This window comes from Dermacentor andersoni, chromosome 4 (assembly GCF_023375885.2).
Source record: "Dermacentor andersoni chromosome 4, qqDerAnde1_hic_scaffold, whole genome shotgun sequence".
Taxonomy (NCBI): Eukaryota; Metazoa; Arthropoda; class Arachnida; order Ixodida; family Ixodidae; genus Dermacentor; species Dermacentor andersoni.
This window is the reverse complement of record NC_092817.1, coordinates 5,077,560-5,097,746: the sequence shown is the minus strand read 5'-3', so window position 1 is coordinate 5,097,746 and position 20,187 is coordinate 5,077,560. Positions and strand designations below refer to the sequence as shown.

General features: G+C 48.0%; 1 protein-coding gene across 1 annotated transcript in view; it reads left to right on the top strand.

Annotated features, from left to right (window-relative positions):
* The window catches only part of ds (dachsous cadherin-related 1), a 220,353-nt gene that overhangs the window by 164,825 nt on the left and 35,341 nt on the right, over positions 1 to 20,187 (top strand). Inside the window, exons 19-20 of the mRNA XM_072287492.1 lie at positions 7,802 to 8,014; positions 8,265 to 8,491. Of these exons, the coding sequence (XP_072143593.1) occupies positions 7,802 to 8,014; positions 8,265 to 8,491 (440 nt within the window). The remainder of the gene's footprint in view (positions 1 to 7,801; positions 8,015 to 8,264; positions 8,492 to 20,187) is intronic.

Here is a 20,187-nt window from a genome sequence, read left to right as displayed (position 1 = left end):
TTATATCCCATTTACTACCCTCTAATTCCTCCAATAACACTGCTAGACTCGCCTCACTAGATAGCGTTCTAACGTTAAACGTTGCCAGGTTCAGATTCCAATGGCGGCCTGTCCGGAGCCAGGTATTCTTAGCACCCTCTGCAGCGTCACAGATCTGACCGCCGCCGTGGTCAGTTGCTTCGCGGCTGCTGGGGACTGAGGGCCGGGGTTCGATTGTTGCATTCATATAGGAGGTTGTGGCCAAGTACTGCACCAGGGTGGCCAATCCTGCTCTGGTGAGAGAGTGCGTTACCGGTTCTGGTCACCGGGATCAGGCCGCACTCCAGGCCTGTTTGTGCAATTTTCTCAACACACGTTTTTTTTTTTTTTTTTTGTATTTTCGGGTGGAGAATTGCGCGGCACCGGGATTTGAATCACGGTCCTCTTGCACTGGAGACGGATACTCTACCGTCCCCGTAGGAGTTAAATTAAAAATTAATTTATGGGGCTTTACGTGACAAAACCACTTTCTGATTATGCATGCCGTAGTGGAGGACTCCGAAAATTTTGACCACCTGGGGTTCTTTAACGTGCACCTAAATCTAAGTACACGGGTGTTTTCGCATTTCGCCCCCATCGAAATGCGGCCGCCGTGGTCGGGGTCCGATCCCGCGACCTCGTGCTCAGCAGTCTAACACCATAACCACTGAGCAACCACGGCGGGTCCCGCAGGAGTTGTACGCCTCATTTAACCTACAGTGGTGCCCTATTTGATCAGTCAAGGTGGACCAATCTGAGCTCGGTTATACCGCATGGATGGCACTCGGCTAGAGAACCTGGTATTTATGACTTGCACATGTGAGGCCATACATATTTGAAGATATATATCTTTCTTTTTTTTTTTTTAGGAGGGTTCCCGTACAGTAATAAAATAAAGGAAAACACATTAAAAGAAAGGAAAAAAAAAAAGAAAGAAAAAGGGGCGAAAAAAAAAGGAACATAACAGGTGATTTGAACTCCTGACCCTTCGATGTTGCCCGGAAAGATAGCTCAGTCGGTTGGTTCGTCAGGCCCCAGGCTACTTTCAAGCGCCATAGCTCCTGCTCCGAGCCTCAAACTTACGTGGAAAGAGACTCTTGTTGTCCGCGATAGTCGGTTGGAAGTCGGTTCCGAGTGGTTGGAAGGCATACTTTCTAGGAAAAATGGCCGCTCGAGGAGAAGAGCGAACTCGAGCGGCTTTAGAGGCTAGGAAAACTGCCTTAAAATATTTAGACTTGAGAGAAAGCTTCGTAAACAAACTATAACACGGCAATCAGCACTCGAATCCGACGAAAGAAATTACTGAGACGGGGAAAATTCCCTTGAAAAAAATCTGGTTTGCGAGACAAATGCTTGTATGTATTGAACCTCTTAAAAGATGAGGGGGGAAATATGCGCTCACCGAGAGGGCATCGTCAGCACGAGACCACCACAAGGCACCTTACAGAGATGTGGAGAGCTTCGCGGCCGGAACGAAGCCCCCCCTCTCCGCCGGCCAAGAGGGGAAAACGCGCTTTCCGATCGCTCAAGGTTGCGCGGACAAAGCATAACTCTAGCGTCTAGAAAAAGCTTAACCAGGTGCGATGGCGGCACGCATAGCGTGGGAAGCTAGCCGCCAGAATAACTATACCAAGGACTGCTGCTGACGAGGGCGAAATACCTTCGTGTAATTATAATAACCCTAATAGGACTACTTTCGAAAGAAAAAAAAAGGAAACGACCCAGAGGGCTATACTACGAGAGCTATGACTGATAGTTTTCTATATATATATATATATATATATATATTCATCTCATCTATGGGATCGCATGCGCGCGCTGTTGCTTTGTCTCTGCGTGTAGTAGTTAAGAGAGCCAGTTTAAGGGCGGAGAAGAAGAAAGGAAAGAAAAGCAAAAACTGCAGCGCCGTGGTTTTAAAGCGCACCCGTGGTAGAGAAACGGAATGCGATATAAGCGTGCGATATAAGGCTTAACATGCCCTCAAATCGTACTCACGCCCTTTTTATATGTTTCCAAACTGGCAAACTAATGTCAACTAAGCCAACTTTAGGATCAAAATAACCAAAGTTTCAGCCCATAGAAATGCATGGACGCCGGCCGGGCCCTTCGGTAGAGATCAAGTTAACCCCAAAAAATTGAATTGACTGTAGTCGAATGAACAGAAGCCGTATGCCGTATTTACTCGTGTGATGCCCACACTTTTTTCCGATTTTTACTGGGTGCGGGCCTTACACGAGGTAGGCTTATGGCTATTCAGTGAAGCCCCGAACTGTGCTCAGATTTTTATGCAAAACAATGCTGCCACAGACGGCTCAGTTTGGAGTATGTGATGTGCTTTGCATTCTTTCTTTTCCCTTTTTTTGTTTTTTGTGTGATCATTCAAAATCTGTGAAAAAAAAAAATTTTGTTCGTTATTCAAATATATTGTCTCTGCCAAGTAATGGGGCAAGCACACAGTCAGTCTGCAGCTTAGCAAGTTTTTGTCCTCGTCCTAGCATTCTTCTGTTTCTGTACAAAAGAAAGGCTGAAATAAGTTGACTTAACACATTCACAATTACTGACATATTTCTTTGGATACATAAAATGCCACGAAAATGTCCAAATAATCGGGGAGCTAAAAAAAACTAATTGCAATGAAAAATTGATTTCATTGTTATTTTTTTTGGAATGCCAGTAGTGGAAAATTTGTTTACCAACTTTTGCTTAGTGTCGTGGTCCAATAAAAGAAAATTTAGGTACTTGAAGCTTTGTGATGGATGAGACTGCGGGTGCATATTATGCTTGCCTAATGCACAGCTCAACGCGCGTCGATTGTGGGTCATCGTTTATTAAAGCACAGTACAAAAACGGCCGAAATTTCAAACTGAAGCCTGCATGCCCTTCCTCTTGGGGCATGCAGGCTTCAGCCCCACTTCCAGCTAGCAAGTCAAACTTGCTAGCTGGAAGCTGGAAACTTGCTAATTCGTCAGCCAGGCCAGGTACTCTGTGCTGACGAAAGCAAGACCATTGTCAGACATGATGACGTCCGGCAACCCCTGGGCAGCGAAGACCTGCCGTAGCGCTGCAATGGTCGCGCCTGCTGATGGAGTGTTGACCGGTAGAACCTCCACCTACTTTGAAAAGGCATCAACCACCACCAGGAAGTAATGGCCCTTGAAGGGCCCCCCAAAATTCACATGTAGGCGAGACCAGGATCTCTGTTGGAACGGCCAGGGGCTGATTTCCACATGACGTGAGGCCTGCTGATCTCCTGGCAGATTTGGCAGATCTGCACCATGTGAGCGATATCCTGGTCCAGGCCAGACCACCAAACATGTGACCGGGCCACCATCTTGGTCTTTTCCACGCCAGGATGACCCACTTGCAGCAAGTGCAGGTCCCTGGACCGGAGACTTTGTGGGATCACCACGCTGGAACCCCACAGTAGGCAGCCCTGCTGCAAGCTGAGCTCGGCGGCCTTGTGGCTATAGGCCTGCTGGACCAATTCCTCCCCACGGGACACCGCCTTGACCACCTGAGACAGGACTGGGTTCCGGCTTGTCGCTTGCAACACCGCAGATCTGGAGAGTACCTCCGGGTACGCGTGCGTGCTACAGCATAAACGCTTCAGCAGGTTCTGGAACAGCATCAGGCACCTCAGGCAGGGGCAGGTGGCTCAAGGCATCAGCAGGTCCCAGGTCCTTTCCCGGATGGTAAACCAGCTGGTAACTGTAAGCCGCCAGCCTCTAAGGCCCAGCATACCACTCGAGGTGATGCCTGCACGGGAACTGCCTTGTCAGGCCCGAGCAGCCCCAACAGCAACTTGTGGTCCGTGACCGCCTCGAACTTCCGGCCCCACAGATACTGGTGGAAGCATTCAACACCGAACATGAGGGTCTTCCTTGTCTAGCTGACTGTAGCATTGCTCTGCAGCATGAAGCAAATGACACAGGGCGTTCCTGGCCATCCTTGTTCAAGTGCCACCAGGACGGCTCCCATGCCGTACGGTAACGCATCTACGGTCAGGACGACAGGCGTGGCAGGATCGAAGTGTACTAGCACTGGAGCCTTGGTGATTAGCTCCTTGCTGCGCTGAAAGGCCCAGTCCTGCTCCTTCTTCCAGATCCATTGCCGACCATCTCGAAGCAGAAGATGGAGCGACTAGATGCTCTGACAGGTTCGGCAGGAAACTCCTGTAGATGTTGATGAGGTCGAGGTAGCTCTCAAGCTCCTTCTTGTTCTGGGGCTTAGGCGCCTTGAGCACAGCATCAACTTTGCGGGGAACCGGGGCTAGGCCAGCCTGGGAAATGACATGTCTCATGTACTCATCACTGGGGGCCAGGAAAATGCACTTTTCCAACTTTGGCTTCCGACCGGCATCCTGCAGTCGTGCCAGGACATTGTGCAGGTTCTGCAGGTGGTCTCCGTCGTCGCTGCCAGTAACCAGGATGTCATCCAAGTACACCACCACGTGCCTCATGCCCCTGAAGAGGTTGTCCATCTCCCTCTGTAATATGGCTGGGGCTGAGGCCACGCCAAATGGTAAGCGCATGTACTGAAAGAGCCCCAAAGTTGTTGATATTGTGACATACTTCCGGGAGGCATCCTGAAGCACCAGCTGCTGGTAAGCATCTCTGAATTTGAGCTTGGTAAAATTCTGCCGACCGGACAACACTAAACAGAGATCTTCAATGATGAAGAAATTGCGGCCACTGACCAAGTCAAGGTGAAAAAACACACAGAGACGTTTCGGGACCCGTACGGGTTCTTTGATGAAACGCGCTGGCGTCCCATATGTTCCTGGCGTCAGCGAAGCTCTTAGCCGCGTATTCTCGACATACGATCTCAGAATAGCCCACATGCCATCCAACAAGCTGAGAAATCAGCTTGTTAACGTAAAGGATCGGCTTGAAAGCAAGAATTATCCCGGTGTCATATACAAGGTACCATGCGCAGACTGCAGCTGCAGCTACATCGGTGAAACCGGCAAATTCACGAGAAGACTAAAAGAGCACCAAAGGGACGTGTCCAACAAGAAAAAAGTCTCGAACGCCCTTGCCGAACACGCCGATAATCGCAGTCACCGCATCGATTGGAAAAACGTTGCTATAATAGCTAAGGAAAAGAATTCGATGACGCGACTCTTGTTAGAATCTTTATTTATTCAAACTACTGACAACACTATCAACAGGACTGATGGCAATCTTCCCGCTAACTACACCCGTTCCCTACGTCACATTCTGCCATAAAAACGACTCGCGGCTCTTGCCCGCTTTTAGTGTGACCAAGGAACCCGTACGGGTCCCGAAACGTCTCTGTGTGTTTTTTCACCTTGACTTGGTCAGTGGCCGCAATTTCTTCATCATCATGTTACCTGACCAGACGAACTTTCGTCGAACTCTTGACTAAGAGATCTTCTATCCGGGGCAACGAGTACAGTCAACGACTGATTTTTCGGACCCTCTAGGGAACGTAAAAACGTCCGAAAATTCAGGCAGTCCGAAAAAATGAATGCATGCAAAAAAACGCACCCTTTTTATTTTTTTCTCAGATCTAGAGTTAAAGGGCGAAGTAACAGGCTTTCGAAATCCTGCCACAGCATCAGTGAAGTGGCTATAAAAAGAGGCGTTCAAAAACTCTGTATGCAGCCGACTGCCGGTTTATTATGTACATGTGCATCGTCGGGCAGTCGGTGTTATTGCTGCAGTGGCTTGAAGAACTTGTTGATTGTTGTTTTGACGGCGTTCTGGTTGCATGCGATCATATTCGCCTCGATCTGAGCAAGGGTCATGTCAGCACTGTACACCGATGAAAGAGTCAACAGTACTCGCTTCAACTCGGCGCTTGTAGGTGGCGCAGGCATTGGCTCCTCATTTTCAACATCGGAGTCTTCTGAATCCCCCACAACCCGACGGACTATTTCCTCGTCAGTCAGTTCTGCGTGGAAGTCGAGCTCGTTGTCAGCGTCAACAAACTGTTCAAAAGTTATTTCCGTGGGTATGGAAACCCCAGCAGAGCGGAGGTCGTTGATCACGTCGTCCGACGGTACTGCTTTCCGCGCTTCGATGCCATCGGCGAGGATGACGAAGACGGAGTCGGCGCCATCGAAGGCAAGCGAAATCCTCAAGTTGCGAACAGTGAAGTTCGCTGACAAGCGTCGAAGCACCTAGGCCTAGCGTCTCAGAGCACACTTGACACAACAGACAACCACACACCACGCTAGCCAAAACGTGGCCTGTGCAAACAAACAAACAAAATGGCGCTGCGCCGGAAACTCCCCCGGAGGCGGAAGTGCGGTGATGAACATAGCCAGCGTGGCCAGACCAAATCGGTGTGTGACGACTAGATTTGGCTAGTTGTGGTTCAAAGCGGTGATATGCTTCGGCTGCAAGTGGATTTCCTTCTCAAGGGCGCTGCGCGAGGAGCCAAAAGACCTTCCGTCCGTCAAAAAGTCCGGAAAATTGGACGGCGGGAGGTTCGAGCGTCCGAAACTTCAGATGTCCTTAAACATTGATTCTATGGGGCTCGTGGCGGTGCCGCGAAGACGTCCAAAATATCAGGCATGTCCGAAAATTTGGGCGTCCGAAAATTCAGTCGTTGACTGTACTTCTCGACGGTAGCGATGGTGTTGACGGTAACCTTGAAATCCCCACAGATCCTGACACTGCCGTCTTGCTTGAGCACTGGTACGATGGGAGTGGCCCGTTCAGACGTCTTGACGGGCACCAGGATGCCCTCTTGCTGTAACCGTTGCAACTCCTGGGTGACCCCGTCCTTTAGGGCGAACGGCAGTGGGCGAGGCTTGAAAAAAAAACGTGGCCGGGCTCCCTCAGGTACATAAATGCCAGCCGTCGTACTGGTCAGTTTACAGCTGCCATTGCTATTTGCTCCATAAACGAGGACAATGGATCCTAATATGACATGTGACTTTGGCCTTCTTCTTGCAATGCACCTGGGACCATTGGAGCCCGTTCTTGCTCTTCTTTTTCTTCCTCCATGTTTTACATGAATGGCAAGATGCTAAAATTTTTGCTAGCAGGTTCAAATATAGTACTGCAATGCATTTGCATGCAACACAAGCAAAAGGACAAAACATTATTCAATAAATTGTCTACTGAGGCAGGAAATACAAGCAAAGGATAGATTGCTTGATCAGAAACATGTACAATGTAACATTATTGATACGTTCGTGGCTGTTGTGTTTTCCCAGCTGTTGCATTTTCACGGTCCTGACATAAATCTCATTGACTCCCATGGATTATGTTCCCATTTTGATATGCCAGCATTCTGCAATGTTCTCGCATCTTACGTTGTGTTTGAAAGCAGCAGTCATGCAAATTTAGCAGTGCGGAGGGAAATTTGCTCTCGCATGTTGTAACAAGCAACAGGTACGTTGTAACAAACAGTCATTACGTTGGAAATTGGTACTTTGCAACAAAGCAAATCATTGATCACTTGTTGAAATATATTCATTGATCGCCACAGTCACGAAACATTGTATGTGTCTCTTAATGCGCACACATCATCCCCAGTCACAGTACGTGTGCTGAGTCATCTAATAACTGTACTGGCAGCGATTCAGAGCTGTTTCTTATGTTGCTGTGGTGACTTGCGTCCTTCCTCACTGTTACGTTTCTTTTTTCGTTCCGTTTAGAAATGTATCAACGGGGTTCTAATGTAGTACATTGCTGGTTACACTGTTATAACACTGTTCACATAGTGTTCGTTGCCACCTGTGGAAGAGGTGAACGTGAGTGAAGCTCTACTCAGTTGAATGTTTGGTCTGGTTTTGTTGTGTTTGCAGGAGTACTGGAAGTGTGGGTAGGGCCCGTGGCAGGCCCACGGCTGGAGTTCTCAAATGCAAGCTATGTGGCAAAGCTGCCTGAGGGGGCAGCTGCCACAGGTTCAAAAGTGGTGCAGGTTCATGCCTCAGCCAGCAACCAGCCTGGCCTGGCTGTCACTTACAGCCTAGGGCCTGACCAGGATCATGGGCCATTTGTGATCCACCCAACCAGTGGTGAGCTTGCAATAGATGACAAGTCGGTTTGGCTATGGATAGCTTTGTTGAACATGCTCTGCCCTGCTTAGCCAATTGACAATAGCAAAACTCTGGCTTTCCCACTTGGCAATGCTGGTAAGGTTGTAGACCCCAACTTGAAGAAGGTTTTAAGGCTTCGAGCACAAGGGCATTGGTGCCTTGAATGCAGCTCATTGCTATGTGGTCCTGGTTGCTCTAGTGCGCAAACACAGTTTCGTGTGTTGTGCAGGCACTGTGCGTGTGCGGGATTCCCAGCAGCTGGACTATGAGGAGCGCCCCGAGCTGGAGCTGCCACTGTGGGCCCATGCAGAGACACCTTCAGGGGCCATGCTGCATGGCTATGCCCGGCTGTTGGTGCAACTGCTGGACCAGAATGACAATTCACCACGCTTCTCCCTAGAGCGCTATGTGGCCTCTGTCTGGGAAGGGCGCCCTCGTGGAACCTTTGTCGCTCAGGCTAGTTCTCTCTGTTGCACTTACAAAAACTGCCAGTCTACAAGGAAAGGCACAGATATAGTTTACTGAGAGCAAAATGAAGTCACCAGCCACCCTTTCTTTAGGTGCGAAGAAGGGGGCATAAAATGTCCCACTAATTAGGCAGCCAAACTAAAAAATTTAAGAGAAAGATCCAATGCAGTAGTGCAAGTAATAACTAGAGCTTTAGTCCATTGTTCCAGAGCACTGCATGGGCTATCTGCCCTGGCCCACGCCAGGCCTGAGCTTGAAAGGGTAATGAGCTGGCCCGCTTGATCCCGGCCCAGTGTTTTCAAACCTGGCCCTTTCCTGGCCTTACCCATTGTGAAAACATTAGAGATAGGCAAATGGTAAATTTTAAGCTTGAATCGAATTCAAAGCGAATAGTAATTTGGTTGAATAATTTCTAATCAAAGAGTTCGAATACTGTAACTTTGTATGTGAGGTTTTTTTTTTTTAACGCAATATGAGCCATATTCACAAACGGAAACTATGTGAGATAGAGCTGTAATCACAAAACAAACTAGGTAGCTTTCCTCTAGAAAAAATATTGCAATGAAATTGGTCAAATCAGGCAAGCAAACCATGTGCAAAGATCATATTTTTGATCAAAAATGAGCCAGATCCTGCAGGCATTCAAATGAAAATAAACCAAATCCACTTGCCTAATAGGAGAGCGCTTTTCATACTATGTGATCGATGCAACATGGCAGTCTCATTGCAATTTGTGTACCTTATTTTATTGCAGCCTTCATTTCTGCTCAAGGAAAAGGCCCTGTGAAAGATTACAAAGGAAGCTCCCTATGCTTTCAAGCAGCCGAATTTGCTCTCTCCAAGCAATATTCTCAGTGTTCATGAAGCATAGCCGTTCCCTTATCTGCCCATGCTCTAATGGCTTCTCAACTGAAACCACATCAGACCTTCTTTTTGAAAGTCGTTTTCAACAGTTTTCGGGCTTAAACCACATCAAATTGTCTGTTTGAAATTGGAGTCAAACCTCAACTTTACATCTTAATATTAGTCAAACACGCTGCATAATTTTTCTTTTCTTGTAGCTATAAGGTTGCTCTATCTGATGTATAAAAGCTTTCATATACATGTAATTGCCTAGATAGTGTTTCATTTTGGTCTGATAAAATTTTTTTTAGTTTTACTCAAATTCTGCTTAAGTGGATTTGACTCATTTCAAAGAAAGACTCCTCAGTTATTTTGGTGACAAATAATGTTTCAGCATTTGCTATAACTAGGTTAATGCAAATATTAATTTTTTGGCTCGAAGTGAATAGTTGTGGTCTTTGCAGAAAACCTTTAATGGCTGTACCATTGCAGGCGTAAAGCCAATTATGAAATAAATTAATAGGGGTAACGAGAAGAAGTTACCAAAATGCTAAATTTTTAGTAAAATTTATTTAAAGAAACTTCATTTACAGGCTTCTGCTCAGTGTTGGGGTTCAGTCTACTTGAATTTTGTGATGGCGGTGCACGTGGGAGCATTTCACGTTTGCCCCCCACATAGCTCAATGCAAGTCACGAATTGTTGCTATTCCGCGAAGTGCTGAAGTCTCATGCGACCTTCACTGCACCAGCTGCACTGAACCGGCAGTTTAGGCTCGGTGCTTTCTACCTGCTTAATCCATTCCGTCCAGTAAGTGCACAGACGAACTTAATACACACTGTTAGATACGGGACCATTTCCTGAGCCTACTTCGAGTTCCCCAGACCTCATCGAATCGCACCACAGCTAAGTAGGGAGCGCAGAAACACGGATGCCACATTCCTGAGGCACGACACGTGCAAACAAGTTGGCGGACCCCACTTCGTGTGCAGCCAGTGGAGCTATTCAATGCTTGACTCTTCCAGAAAGTGAGGGGATAGCTCGGCACTGTTCCAGGTAACGTGGGTCCAGAAGCAAGACGGCTGTAATGCGCCGTGACAACCTGACGGCTTAATGCGCCGCGACAACCTAGCAGCGTCACCCCCGTCCGCCTTTGAAGAGGGCATTTGCAAGCCAGCGAGGCAATACCGCAGGGAGAAGAAAGCCCTCGGACAATTGGGGCGCAAGCGTCGTCCCCGTCCGCCCATTGTGACGGCGAGTCGTAAGTCAGCAAGGCAAGACCGCAGGGGGACCAAGCGGCGACTCTCTTCGCCGGGTATGACACCATCGCACGGGCGCCTACCATTGGCCGAAAATGGCGTCATCTGAGCGGGCTCGCCCATTGGCCGAACGTCGTTTTAAGCCAAGACACCGAAGGGCTTAAAAGACGCAGACCGGGAGCAGCAGGAGAGCATTTCTGGAGCATTCCTAGAGGATTCCTAGAGCATTCCCTGATTCATCTCTCTCGAACTTCTTGCGACGGGCCGCAGCCTCCGAGTTGCTGCCGGCCTGTAATGACTTTACTACTATTAATTGACGCTCACTGTAAATAATGTAAATAAACCTCCCAAGTGTTTCATCCCGATGTCCTCCTCCAACTCCTACAACTGGCGCCAGCGGTGGGATTTCCTCCAACTCCTACAACTGGTTGCTAGCGGTGGGATCGCCTCCAAATGCATGAACTGGTGGCAGCGCTACGGATCAACCTTCGTCAAGAGAAATCCTGAGGAACCCGGAACAGCGAAAGAGAGCCTTCGTCCAAAGGAGTCGCGAGGAACCGGGAAGAGCGAAGAAGAGAGAGCCTTCGTCGAAAGAGGTCCTAAGAAACTGGGAGTAGCGAAGAAGAGCGAGCCTTCGACCCAGGGAGTCCTGAGGAACCGGGAACAGCGGAAAAATGGACCAGATGGCAGGGTGCTGCAACCGTAAGTGAGTGCGTGGTTTTTTTCCTTTTGATTCGCCAGACTCAAATGTTGTGTGTTCATTTTGATAGTTCTGGGAATCGGGAATTTGTTGCATTGTGTGTTTGCACAAATTAATTAAGGAAAGCAGTTCTAACCACCAGTCGGGGCAGCTGCCATGGATCTTGGAAGGTTGACGAGGTTAGACTTGTTGTTGGTGTGCAACGACTTGGGAGTTGAGGCGGACGAACAGATGAAAATGGCAGCTATCATAAAGGCGATTGAAGATAGTGGCAATGATGATAAAAGCATTGAGCTTGCTTGGGAGGTGATACAAGAACCACGGGAGCGTGAGCGTCGTGAACGTAAGAGTGAGCGTAAGCGTCAAGAACGCGAGAATGAACGAAAGCGTGAGCTTCAAGAACTCACTCTTAGGTGTGAGCGTCAAGAACGCCAGCGTGAACGTCAAGAACGTGAGAATGAACGTGAACGTGCGTATCACGAACGTAAACAAAAGTACGAGAGAGAGAAGGCAGCATTGTTAAAAGAGATACAGTATTGTGATCAGTTAATGGCACAGAGGCAACGCCTGTCTGAAAATTCTGTAGGCAGTACAGAGCACAAGAATGAGGAAGTGTCTAGCGGATTTTCGCCAAAATCCGACGAGAAGAGTAGTGCCTATGAGATTGGCTGCACATTCATAAGTGAAGGGAAAAGGCTAGCTGCTAACGATGCCTTAGTGGCAACAGAGGCCGTTAAAGGCCGCAGGGAGAGCGACGAGGTGCTGTGCCAACAGATGACTGTAGAGACAGCTAGGCCAGCTGCGAATGAATTGGACCAGTCACCACGCGTGTGCGTCGCATGTAACGTAAGCGAGGTAGTTAGCGAAGTACAGAGTACTGCTGACCCGATAGACGCGAGCACCCATGTCAGGTCAGATCTGCGTGCCGAAGTGATGTGCGAGCTGGACGATGCAGTTGAGAATAGTTCTCGGGGTGGCGAGCTCCATAGCTCACGAGAGAACAACTGCATTGTTCAGGGATCGGTGCGGCCCTCCGCCAGTCTAGGTAGCCTAGAGATGGATGATTTAATTAGGAATCATTCGGACTGTGCGCGTGAGACAGCGATCGATACCGACGGGCTGTGTGTCGATGCACAGCGTGAGCTGGGCAATGCAGTAGAGGGCAGTTCGCAAGAGTGCGAGTTGCATAACTCGAGTAAAGCCTGCTGCATTGTTCCAGAGTCGGTTGAGCTGTCTGCCAGTCGAGGCAAAGTGAGAGTAGATTTAAATGTAAATCACTCAGACTGTGCAGGTAAGAGACCGATCCGGGCCAATGAGATGTGTAACGGCCAGCACGAGGCACGAGAAGGTGGCATAAAAGGGCATTCCAAGAGAAAGCGCCGCAGAAAGAAGCGCGCTAAAGATAGGAATGCGGTGACTAATGTAGCGCCGCCAAAGACGGCAAAAGACCCAAAAGGGCAGGGCGCGAGGAAAAGAAAGGTGCGGTCGTCACTGACGATGTTGACGCATCAAACGCATTCGAGCCACCGGTCAAAGGGGGACCGCGAAGCATGTTTTGCACGGACGCGGACAAAGGGCACGGGGCAGTTAAATTCCTCGTCGTTCCGTCGTTCTCTTCGAAGCTCAGCGTGCAGTACGAAGAAGCGCAAGGTGGCAAGACGAGACCAGGTGGGGAGTAGCGACGCGGTCAATCGAGGTCATGATGAAAGCGGGGCGCCAGGACGCAAATTGGCAGGGGACTGTAAATTCTTGGGGGAGCTGATAGTGAGTCAGCCCTTTTGTTGTTCCTCGGTAACCAGAGTAGCTTTCGGACCGCGACCCCCTTGAGTACGGCTCAAAGTATGAGTCAGTCGTAAACATTTGAAACGGGAGGCGAAGGCAACTTCCGTAGAAGGAAAACATGTTGTTTTGTTTTATTTTTGAACATTTGCGAATTTTCGCGATTTGAGACTAAGAATTTCTTTCAATATGTAAAAGTATGAGCTTTGTTTGTGTTTTGTTAGAGAAGCTCGAGATTTGAAAGACGCGTTTTTTTGTAAACATGTAGTATCGCGAGGTGTTAATTAATAAGTAGATAGGCTTTCTTTTTTTTTGTGTGTGTGAGTAACCTGAGTGTCAAGGTTATCGGTGAGAGGCCTATCGTAACGCACGTGTGTTTTAGTTAAACTTCTTTTCTTTATAAGCGTTTTTTTTTTTTATTTTCTAAGGTTAACCGCGTAGGTTTTCAGTAAGTGCATCATTCGCACTGAGAAGCCATTAGCGCGTGTCCTGTGTGGACGGAAGCAAGCAGATTTATGACTGGGTTGCTCGTGTGTGTTGAGGGCAGCCGTACTCTGACTTTAGTGAGCGTGCGTAGAACTAGTAATTAGGAGACGCATGTTTTTAAAAAGGGTTTTGCGGAGTGCGTAAGTTACGCAAATTAAGTTCTCGTTTAAGGTACGTGCCCTGTATGGACTAGAGAAAGACACGTGAGTAGGCGTAATGAAAAGTTTGCCTACGACGCAAGTACGCGTTCTGTTTAGTGACCACAAGGCTAGCGCGCTTGTGATTACGTACTTGTGAAGTTGACCAGACGGTTCAGTGGCACCAATACGTGCGATAAGTACGCCACTGCGATAGGTTGGAAACATGCTGTTCGTGTAGTTAGGCCACTTAAGTTATGTTCGGCTGTTTTCACTGTTTGTTTGCAACGGCAACGACCCATTGTTTTGCTACAACAATAGCACTCGGGTCTTGTCGGCATTCGGGGAGAAATGGATAGCGGTTTGGAAAGGTGGTTGGAACTGCTTTGTCAAAATTGGGGAAATAAAAGATCAGGGTTCATTTTGACTCAGTAATAGCCTGGCGAGTCAGGGGTGAAGAGCCTGCGCTTACGCGTGGTGCAGCGCTGTGTTGTTTTGTTTGTTTGATGTATGTTCTCCAGGGCCCAGGATCCCGAAGGTTGTCAAACGAGGCTCGACACGAGTACCCTGCAGGTTCTTTCAGCGTTCCTCATGGCCAGCGAATTGAGTTCACCGGCCATTCCGAACTTCCGGGGCGAGGACGAGCTGTTAGATACGGGACCATTTCCTGAGCCTACTTCGAGTTCCCCAGACCTCATCGAATCGCACCACAGCTAAGTAGAGAGCGCAGAAACACTGATACCACATTCCTGAGGCACGACACGTGCAAACAAGTTGGCGGACCCCACTTCGTGTGCAGCCGGTGGAGCTATTCAATGCTTGACTCTTCCAGAAAGCGAGGGGATAGCCCGGCACTGTTCCAGGTAACGTGGGTCCAGAAGCAAGACGGCTGTAATGCGCCGTGACAACCTAGCAGCGTCGCCCCCGTCCGCCTTTGAAGAGGGCATTTGCAAGCCAGCGAGGCAATACCGCAGGGAGAAGAAAGCCCTCGGACAATTGGGGCGCAAGCGTCGTCCCCGTTTGCCCATTGTGACGGCGAGTTGTAAGTCAGCAAGGCAAGACCGCAGGGGGACCAAGCGGTGACTCTCTTCGCTGGATATGACACCATCGCACGGGCGCCTACCATTGGCCGAAAATGGCGTCATCTGAGCGGGCTCGCCCATTGGCCAAACGTCGTTTTAAGCCAAGACACCGAAGGGCTTAAAAGACGCAGACCGGGAGCAGCAGGAGAGCATTCCTGGAGCATTCCTAGAGGATTCCTAGAGGATTCCTAGAGCATTCCCTGATTCATCTCTCTCGAACTTCTTGCGACGGGCCGCAGCGTCCGAGTTGCTGCCGGCCCGTAATGACTTTACTACTGTTAATTGACGCTCACTGTAAATAATGTAAATAAACCTCCCAAGTTTTCATCCCGACGTCCTCCTCCAGCTCCTACAACTGGCGCCAGCGGTGGGATTTCCTCCAACTCCTACAACACTCCCATTTACGGCTAATCGCCTGTAGACCCACACACTGCTTCTATGGCCCTTAATCTATCCCGTGTGGATAATCTCTTGCGCAGTCACCATTGAGCCACTCGATAAGCAGCAGGTTCAGCAAATGTTTGTCATGGCGACACTGCCTTGGCTGTTAGGCCTTATCAGCGCTTATGGTTTGGTTGCTGAGAAATGACATTGCCAAGGAAAGTGAGGATACGCAGGGCAACTTGAATGACACAGTGTTCCAGATTTTCCAACACCGCATGAAATCCGCAACTTGGATTGGCGGCACAGTGGCCCAGTGTTGCTTCGTTTTTTACTTGTCTTGGCTATGAGCCATGTCAATGGCACTGCGACTTGCTCTTTGGAACTGAACCTGTTGATTGTATGTTTTTTACAGTGAAGCTGTTAGAACTGCGCTGGGTTTCTCTTCACATTTGCAGCTTCGCCAAGAGAGAGCGAAAGCAGAGTATAAAAATAACATCGCACAGCATAGCAACACGGTTAGGGTGGGTGGAGCCTAGCGGGGGAGAAGGAGCGGTGCGGCGGGGACACAGGTAGTGTGACGTCATTGCTGTCCGATAAAAACTCGCGCGCTCGCTTCAGAAGATTTCAACAAGCTACTAGCTACACGGCGTCGGAGCTAGCATGCATCAGAGCTAAGGTGCGGCAGTTGCTGCCACATCACACCGTTGCAGCAGCTGGCACAAGACACTGACGCATATGCGGTCTCAACAAATCGCTTCTGTGGTGGCGGGTGCCTCAAATGGCACGCCGTTCCAACCGAAGCCCCCCACAGAGGAAGACGGCATGGATTTTTCTGAAGCCTTAACTTCCCCCATCTCCGCTGGTATCCAGTGTTTGCGATAGCAGAGCCACGCATAATTTTTCCTATTCATATTCGTATTTTCCAAGTGACTCAAAAATTCTGAATACTGAAATTTTATCCGAGGGGAATACCAAATAGCTCAGTATGGCAAATCTATAGACTGTTTTATTGAGGGCACTGCCATTTTGCGATCAAGGCGCCATCTATTGTCTGGCACCAAGCTGGTATGTGACAGCACGCTAGAGCGTGCGTAGTGAGCATGCTGTTGATGATGAGTGGCAAGTTTTCATGTTTTCCTGCGAAGTCTTGACAAGTTTTTGCCATTGGGTAACTTCGTACCATGTCGTTATGAAGGTGCCTAGGGACAGCTCTGCTCGTGATCAAAATTGGAGGCGAGTCAAGTCTGAACATTGTCAATACATAACCCACATGCTATGTGTTATTATTGTATGTCTAGCCTTGAACTTTATTAAGGTATCACTTAGATGACAACAGTCAGAGTTGTCTCCATGTGCCATGCACTGTACCACACCAGCGTTCATTCCAATCCAGGTAACTAGCAAAGCTCCAAAGAAACACATTTTGCTAGCTTTCACACTTCTCAAATTTTCGCTGTACGTTTTTCTAAGCATTGTTTATCTTTCACCCGGGCATCAATCTTTACAAAATAAAGAACTGTAAAATAACTCGACCAGAAGGGCCACTAACATGGAGTGCTTGATAAAACGGCCTGGTGACAGTCAACGCAAATATGTGCACTCTTTTAGGTCTCAAGTAGTGCCTGTGCAAACACACCTCGCCAACTCAAGGGAGATGAAAAACAAACTCTCTGCAACACCTACTTTATTTTCTCGAGTTATAACAGCGCGTGATATGCCACATCGGCCAGACAGGTTCCTGGTGATATTCAGAATCAAGGAAGAACTCACATGATCTAGGGTGTGGGAGATATGGGGTTCTCCTCCGTACTCTTGGGACAAAGGAACGACAACACAGTAGTGCAAACAGTCACAAGGGCATTTATTGCACCTTTCATAGATCAATGCCAGCTAGCCGAGTTGCTATCCGCAAAACATGCCAATGGGCGCGCGACAAATCTAGAAGTCTGACTCACCGAGCGACCGGATAGCGAGCGAATATGTTCGCCCCATGCTGGATCCCAACGCCTGGTCGTTCGCGTGTACAGTCACGCGAATGGTGGCACGTTCGAAGGCGGCCACACGAGACAGTCTCGTAGAAGCATCGGACGGCGCCCGCGCGGACGTCCGCGCCCGCCGACGATCTCGAACCAAAGAGCGCTCGCCTTGTCTCTCGGCGCCCGAGTAACCCCGCCGCAGCGCGACACTCACGCCATCTCTCGCACCGCGCTTGTACTACTCCGACCGCCGCGGGCGCCAGGCCACGCGAGCCGTGCGGGAAAACAGCATATCAGGGGATGCGTGAGAGTCGCGCATCCCCACAAGGGGTACCTGCCACACAGTAGGCATGGCTTTGGTTACAGAATGAGAAAGAACACACCTTAGTTTTCTTTGTCTGCATGTACTGTTTTCATAATACATCCCCAGTCAACTTCCACATAAATGTTGGTTGCCAAATATGATAAGTTGAAAAGAACAACTTTAATGTGCGTTCACGAAGAAATGGTTTACTTCGTCCATTGGCATTAGTTCACCAACTCGAATACATACCTTTCGTTCATATCCCAGTTTGATCATGGGTGTCGATTTCGTTGCCATGCACTCACTGGAAACAAATTATTCTGAACATATACGCGACAATGTTGATGGCGTCAAGTGCATTCTGTTTATGCTGGCAAACCAAAGCCGATGCTTGTCTGCAACTGTAGCAATGGAGTCCACAGAATTGCCATGGTTGAAGATACACTTCACGTTCACTTCCAAAAGTTATTTTTGCAGCCAAATACAGTAGAGTGATAGCCTGTTGACCTTGAGTCATCTGGCATGGCAGCAATCGCAGACAGATCATGTTAGAACTGCACTAATTCACAGTGACACTGCTGCTAGTATTCTAGGGACCGTGCCGCTACCGTTCCAAGCTGCCGCTATGAGAAGTGGCGATTCGCACATACCAGTGCAAAGAGGAAAGTGGTGTGGTATGCTGGTTCAGGGTTACATTGCTCCTTGCCTATATATCAGTGTATACCAATTCACCCAATTTTCTGTTTTGCTGAAGTACAGTCAAATCTCGAAATAACAAATCATGCGGGACTGCCAAAAATCTTTCGTTATTCTGAGAGGTCATTATAGTGAAAGCAACAAAATTAATCATTCCACCCATCAACACCTGAGTTCATAAGTTGTCACCATTTGAGCTATCCACAAGGACGTTGCCATTGGCTATCGGCCCATGCTCTTGCTATTTTCCATAGATTCCACTGCCATGCACCACTGAAGCATCGTATACAAGAGTGGCGCGCACAAAGCAGACGCTGACACTGCGAAAACTACTGCAAAAAAGGAAGCTCCATGTTGCCTCCAAAGCGCAGTGTTTCTTGTTTGTTTTTCACATTCCTTGCTGTGGGAACCGCAACTTCCTCACTCGAGGCGGACACCTGAAGTATGCCAAAGCACAAGTGTACATAAACGACACCGTCCGGCAAATGCAAAGTGCGACCATGTGGCGTCCCTACGACTACGGAAGTTACATTTCTCCGCGTGCATAGTTAGTATGGCTGTAGAAAGAAGCGCGAAAGAAAGAGGCATGTGCAGAAAGAAGAGCGAAAGAAGGAAGAGATGCAACTCCGTTACTAGGCGATACTTGCCTAGGCAGAGCATGTGCTCACAAAATCCGATGCGTTGTCACCTCTGGAATAGATTTTAAAAATTCTCTCCCACATTATTTTTATTCAGTGCCGTCTCATGTTTTCCAAACCTTTGCGCCGTGACGTCTGCTTTCTGCACCTTGTTGTCTGCTAGCTTACTGTTTCAGCTGCCACGACGGATGCGTGGAAGACTGAGAATCCGTAGATCTTGGAATATTAGTTCATAGTACTGAGGCGTTGTTAACATGACATGAAAACTGAACAATGGTCGTCATTCTGAAAAGTTCGGTATTCTGAAGCTCGTAATACTGAAATATTTTTACATTGAAACCATAAGAAGTCACCTATGGATTTCCGAAAAATTTTTTAATCTGAAAAGTTTGTCTGAAAAGTTCGTTAATGCAGGGTTCGTAGTAATGAGGTTCCACTGTACATACTACTCTCTTCTGTCTGTGATTTGGTGAAAACCAGACATCAAGGCCATGATAGGGAAGTTCTCTAAGAACCTGTAATAATTCTTCGGTGTTTGGAAATAGTAAAGGATTTGTTCTGTAACATTGTGGAAATTCTCATAATTTATACACAATGCGTGTCATGCAGTTTAGGTGATCAAAGATTTGTGTCAGTGAGGTCATTGATCAAGCTTTTGATGAGGCTGCTGCATAGTCTTATTTAATGTTTAATCATTTGTTTCACACCACTTGCGACATTAAAGTGCTGTGCTGGCAATTTTTTCAGCAAAATTCGGACTTGATGATAATATTGTGCAGATATTTGAACTTAACATTACTTAGATATAACAGTGTTGTGGGCCAGCAACTTTTGAAGCTGTGTGTTCATTAAAGTCCTCACAAGAAGAAAATTGGGTAAAAAGGGGAAGGATTTGATGAGTGTGTTCATCACAAAATTTCATGTTTTGGATTTTGTACACTTCCTTTACAAGGTTGTCGGCTGAGATTGAAGCATGATTGGATGAGATTAAAACTAACGATTAGATGAGATTAAACTAACAGCGCACACGGCTTCCTGAAGGAGTTTGACCTCAAAGGAGTTGTGGTCATGTGACATGGGCACTAGCGAGTATTTCACAAAAGCTGCCAAAGGCACGTTGGGAGCTGTTTGGTTTACGTACGCACACAAAAATTTTTAACTCTAATTGCTCCTAAAGCTATCTTACCTGAAGTTGTTCGAATAAACAAATTATTATACAAGCATCCAAAATGTTCACTGCTTCTCTAAAATGTAAAATAAACTCTGTAAACATAGTGATACCTAGAGCGAAGCTGGCAACCATGTGCTTTCCCCTGTTTTCCTGTACGGCGTGGCGCGGCTACTGATTTTTGCTGTTGTTGTGCGTCCTGACTGCATCTTGTTCTCGGTTATTTCGCGCGCA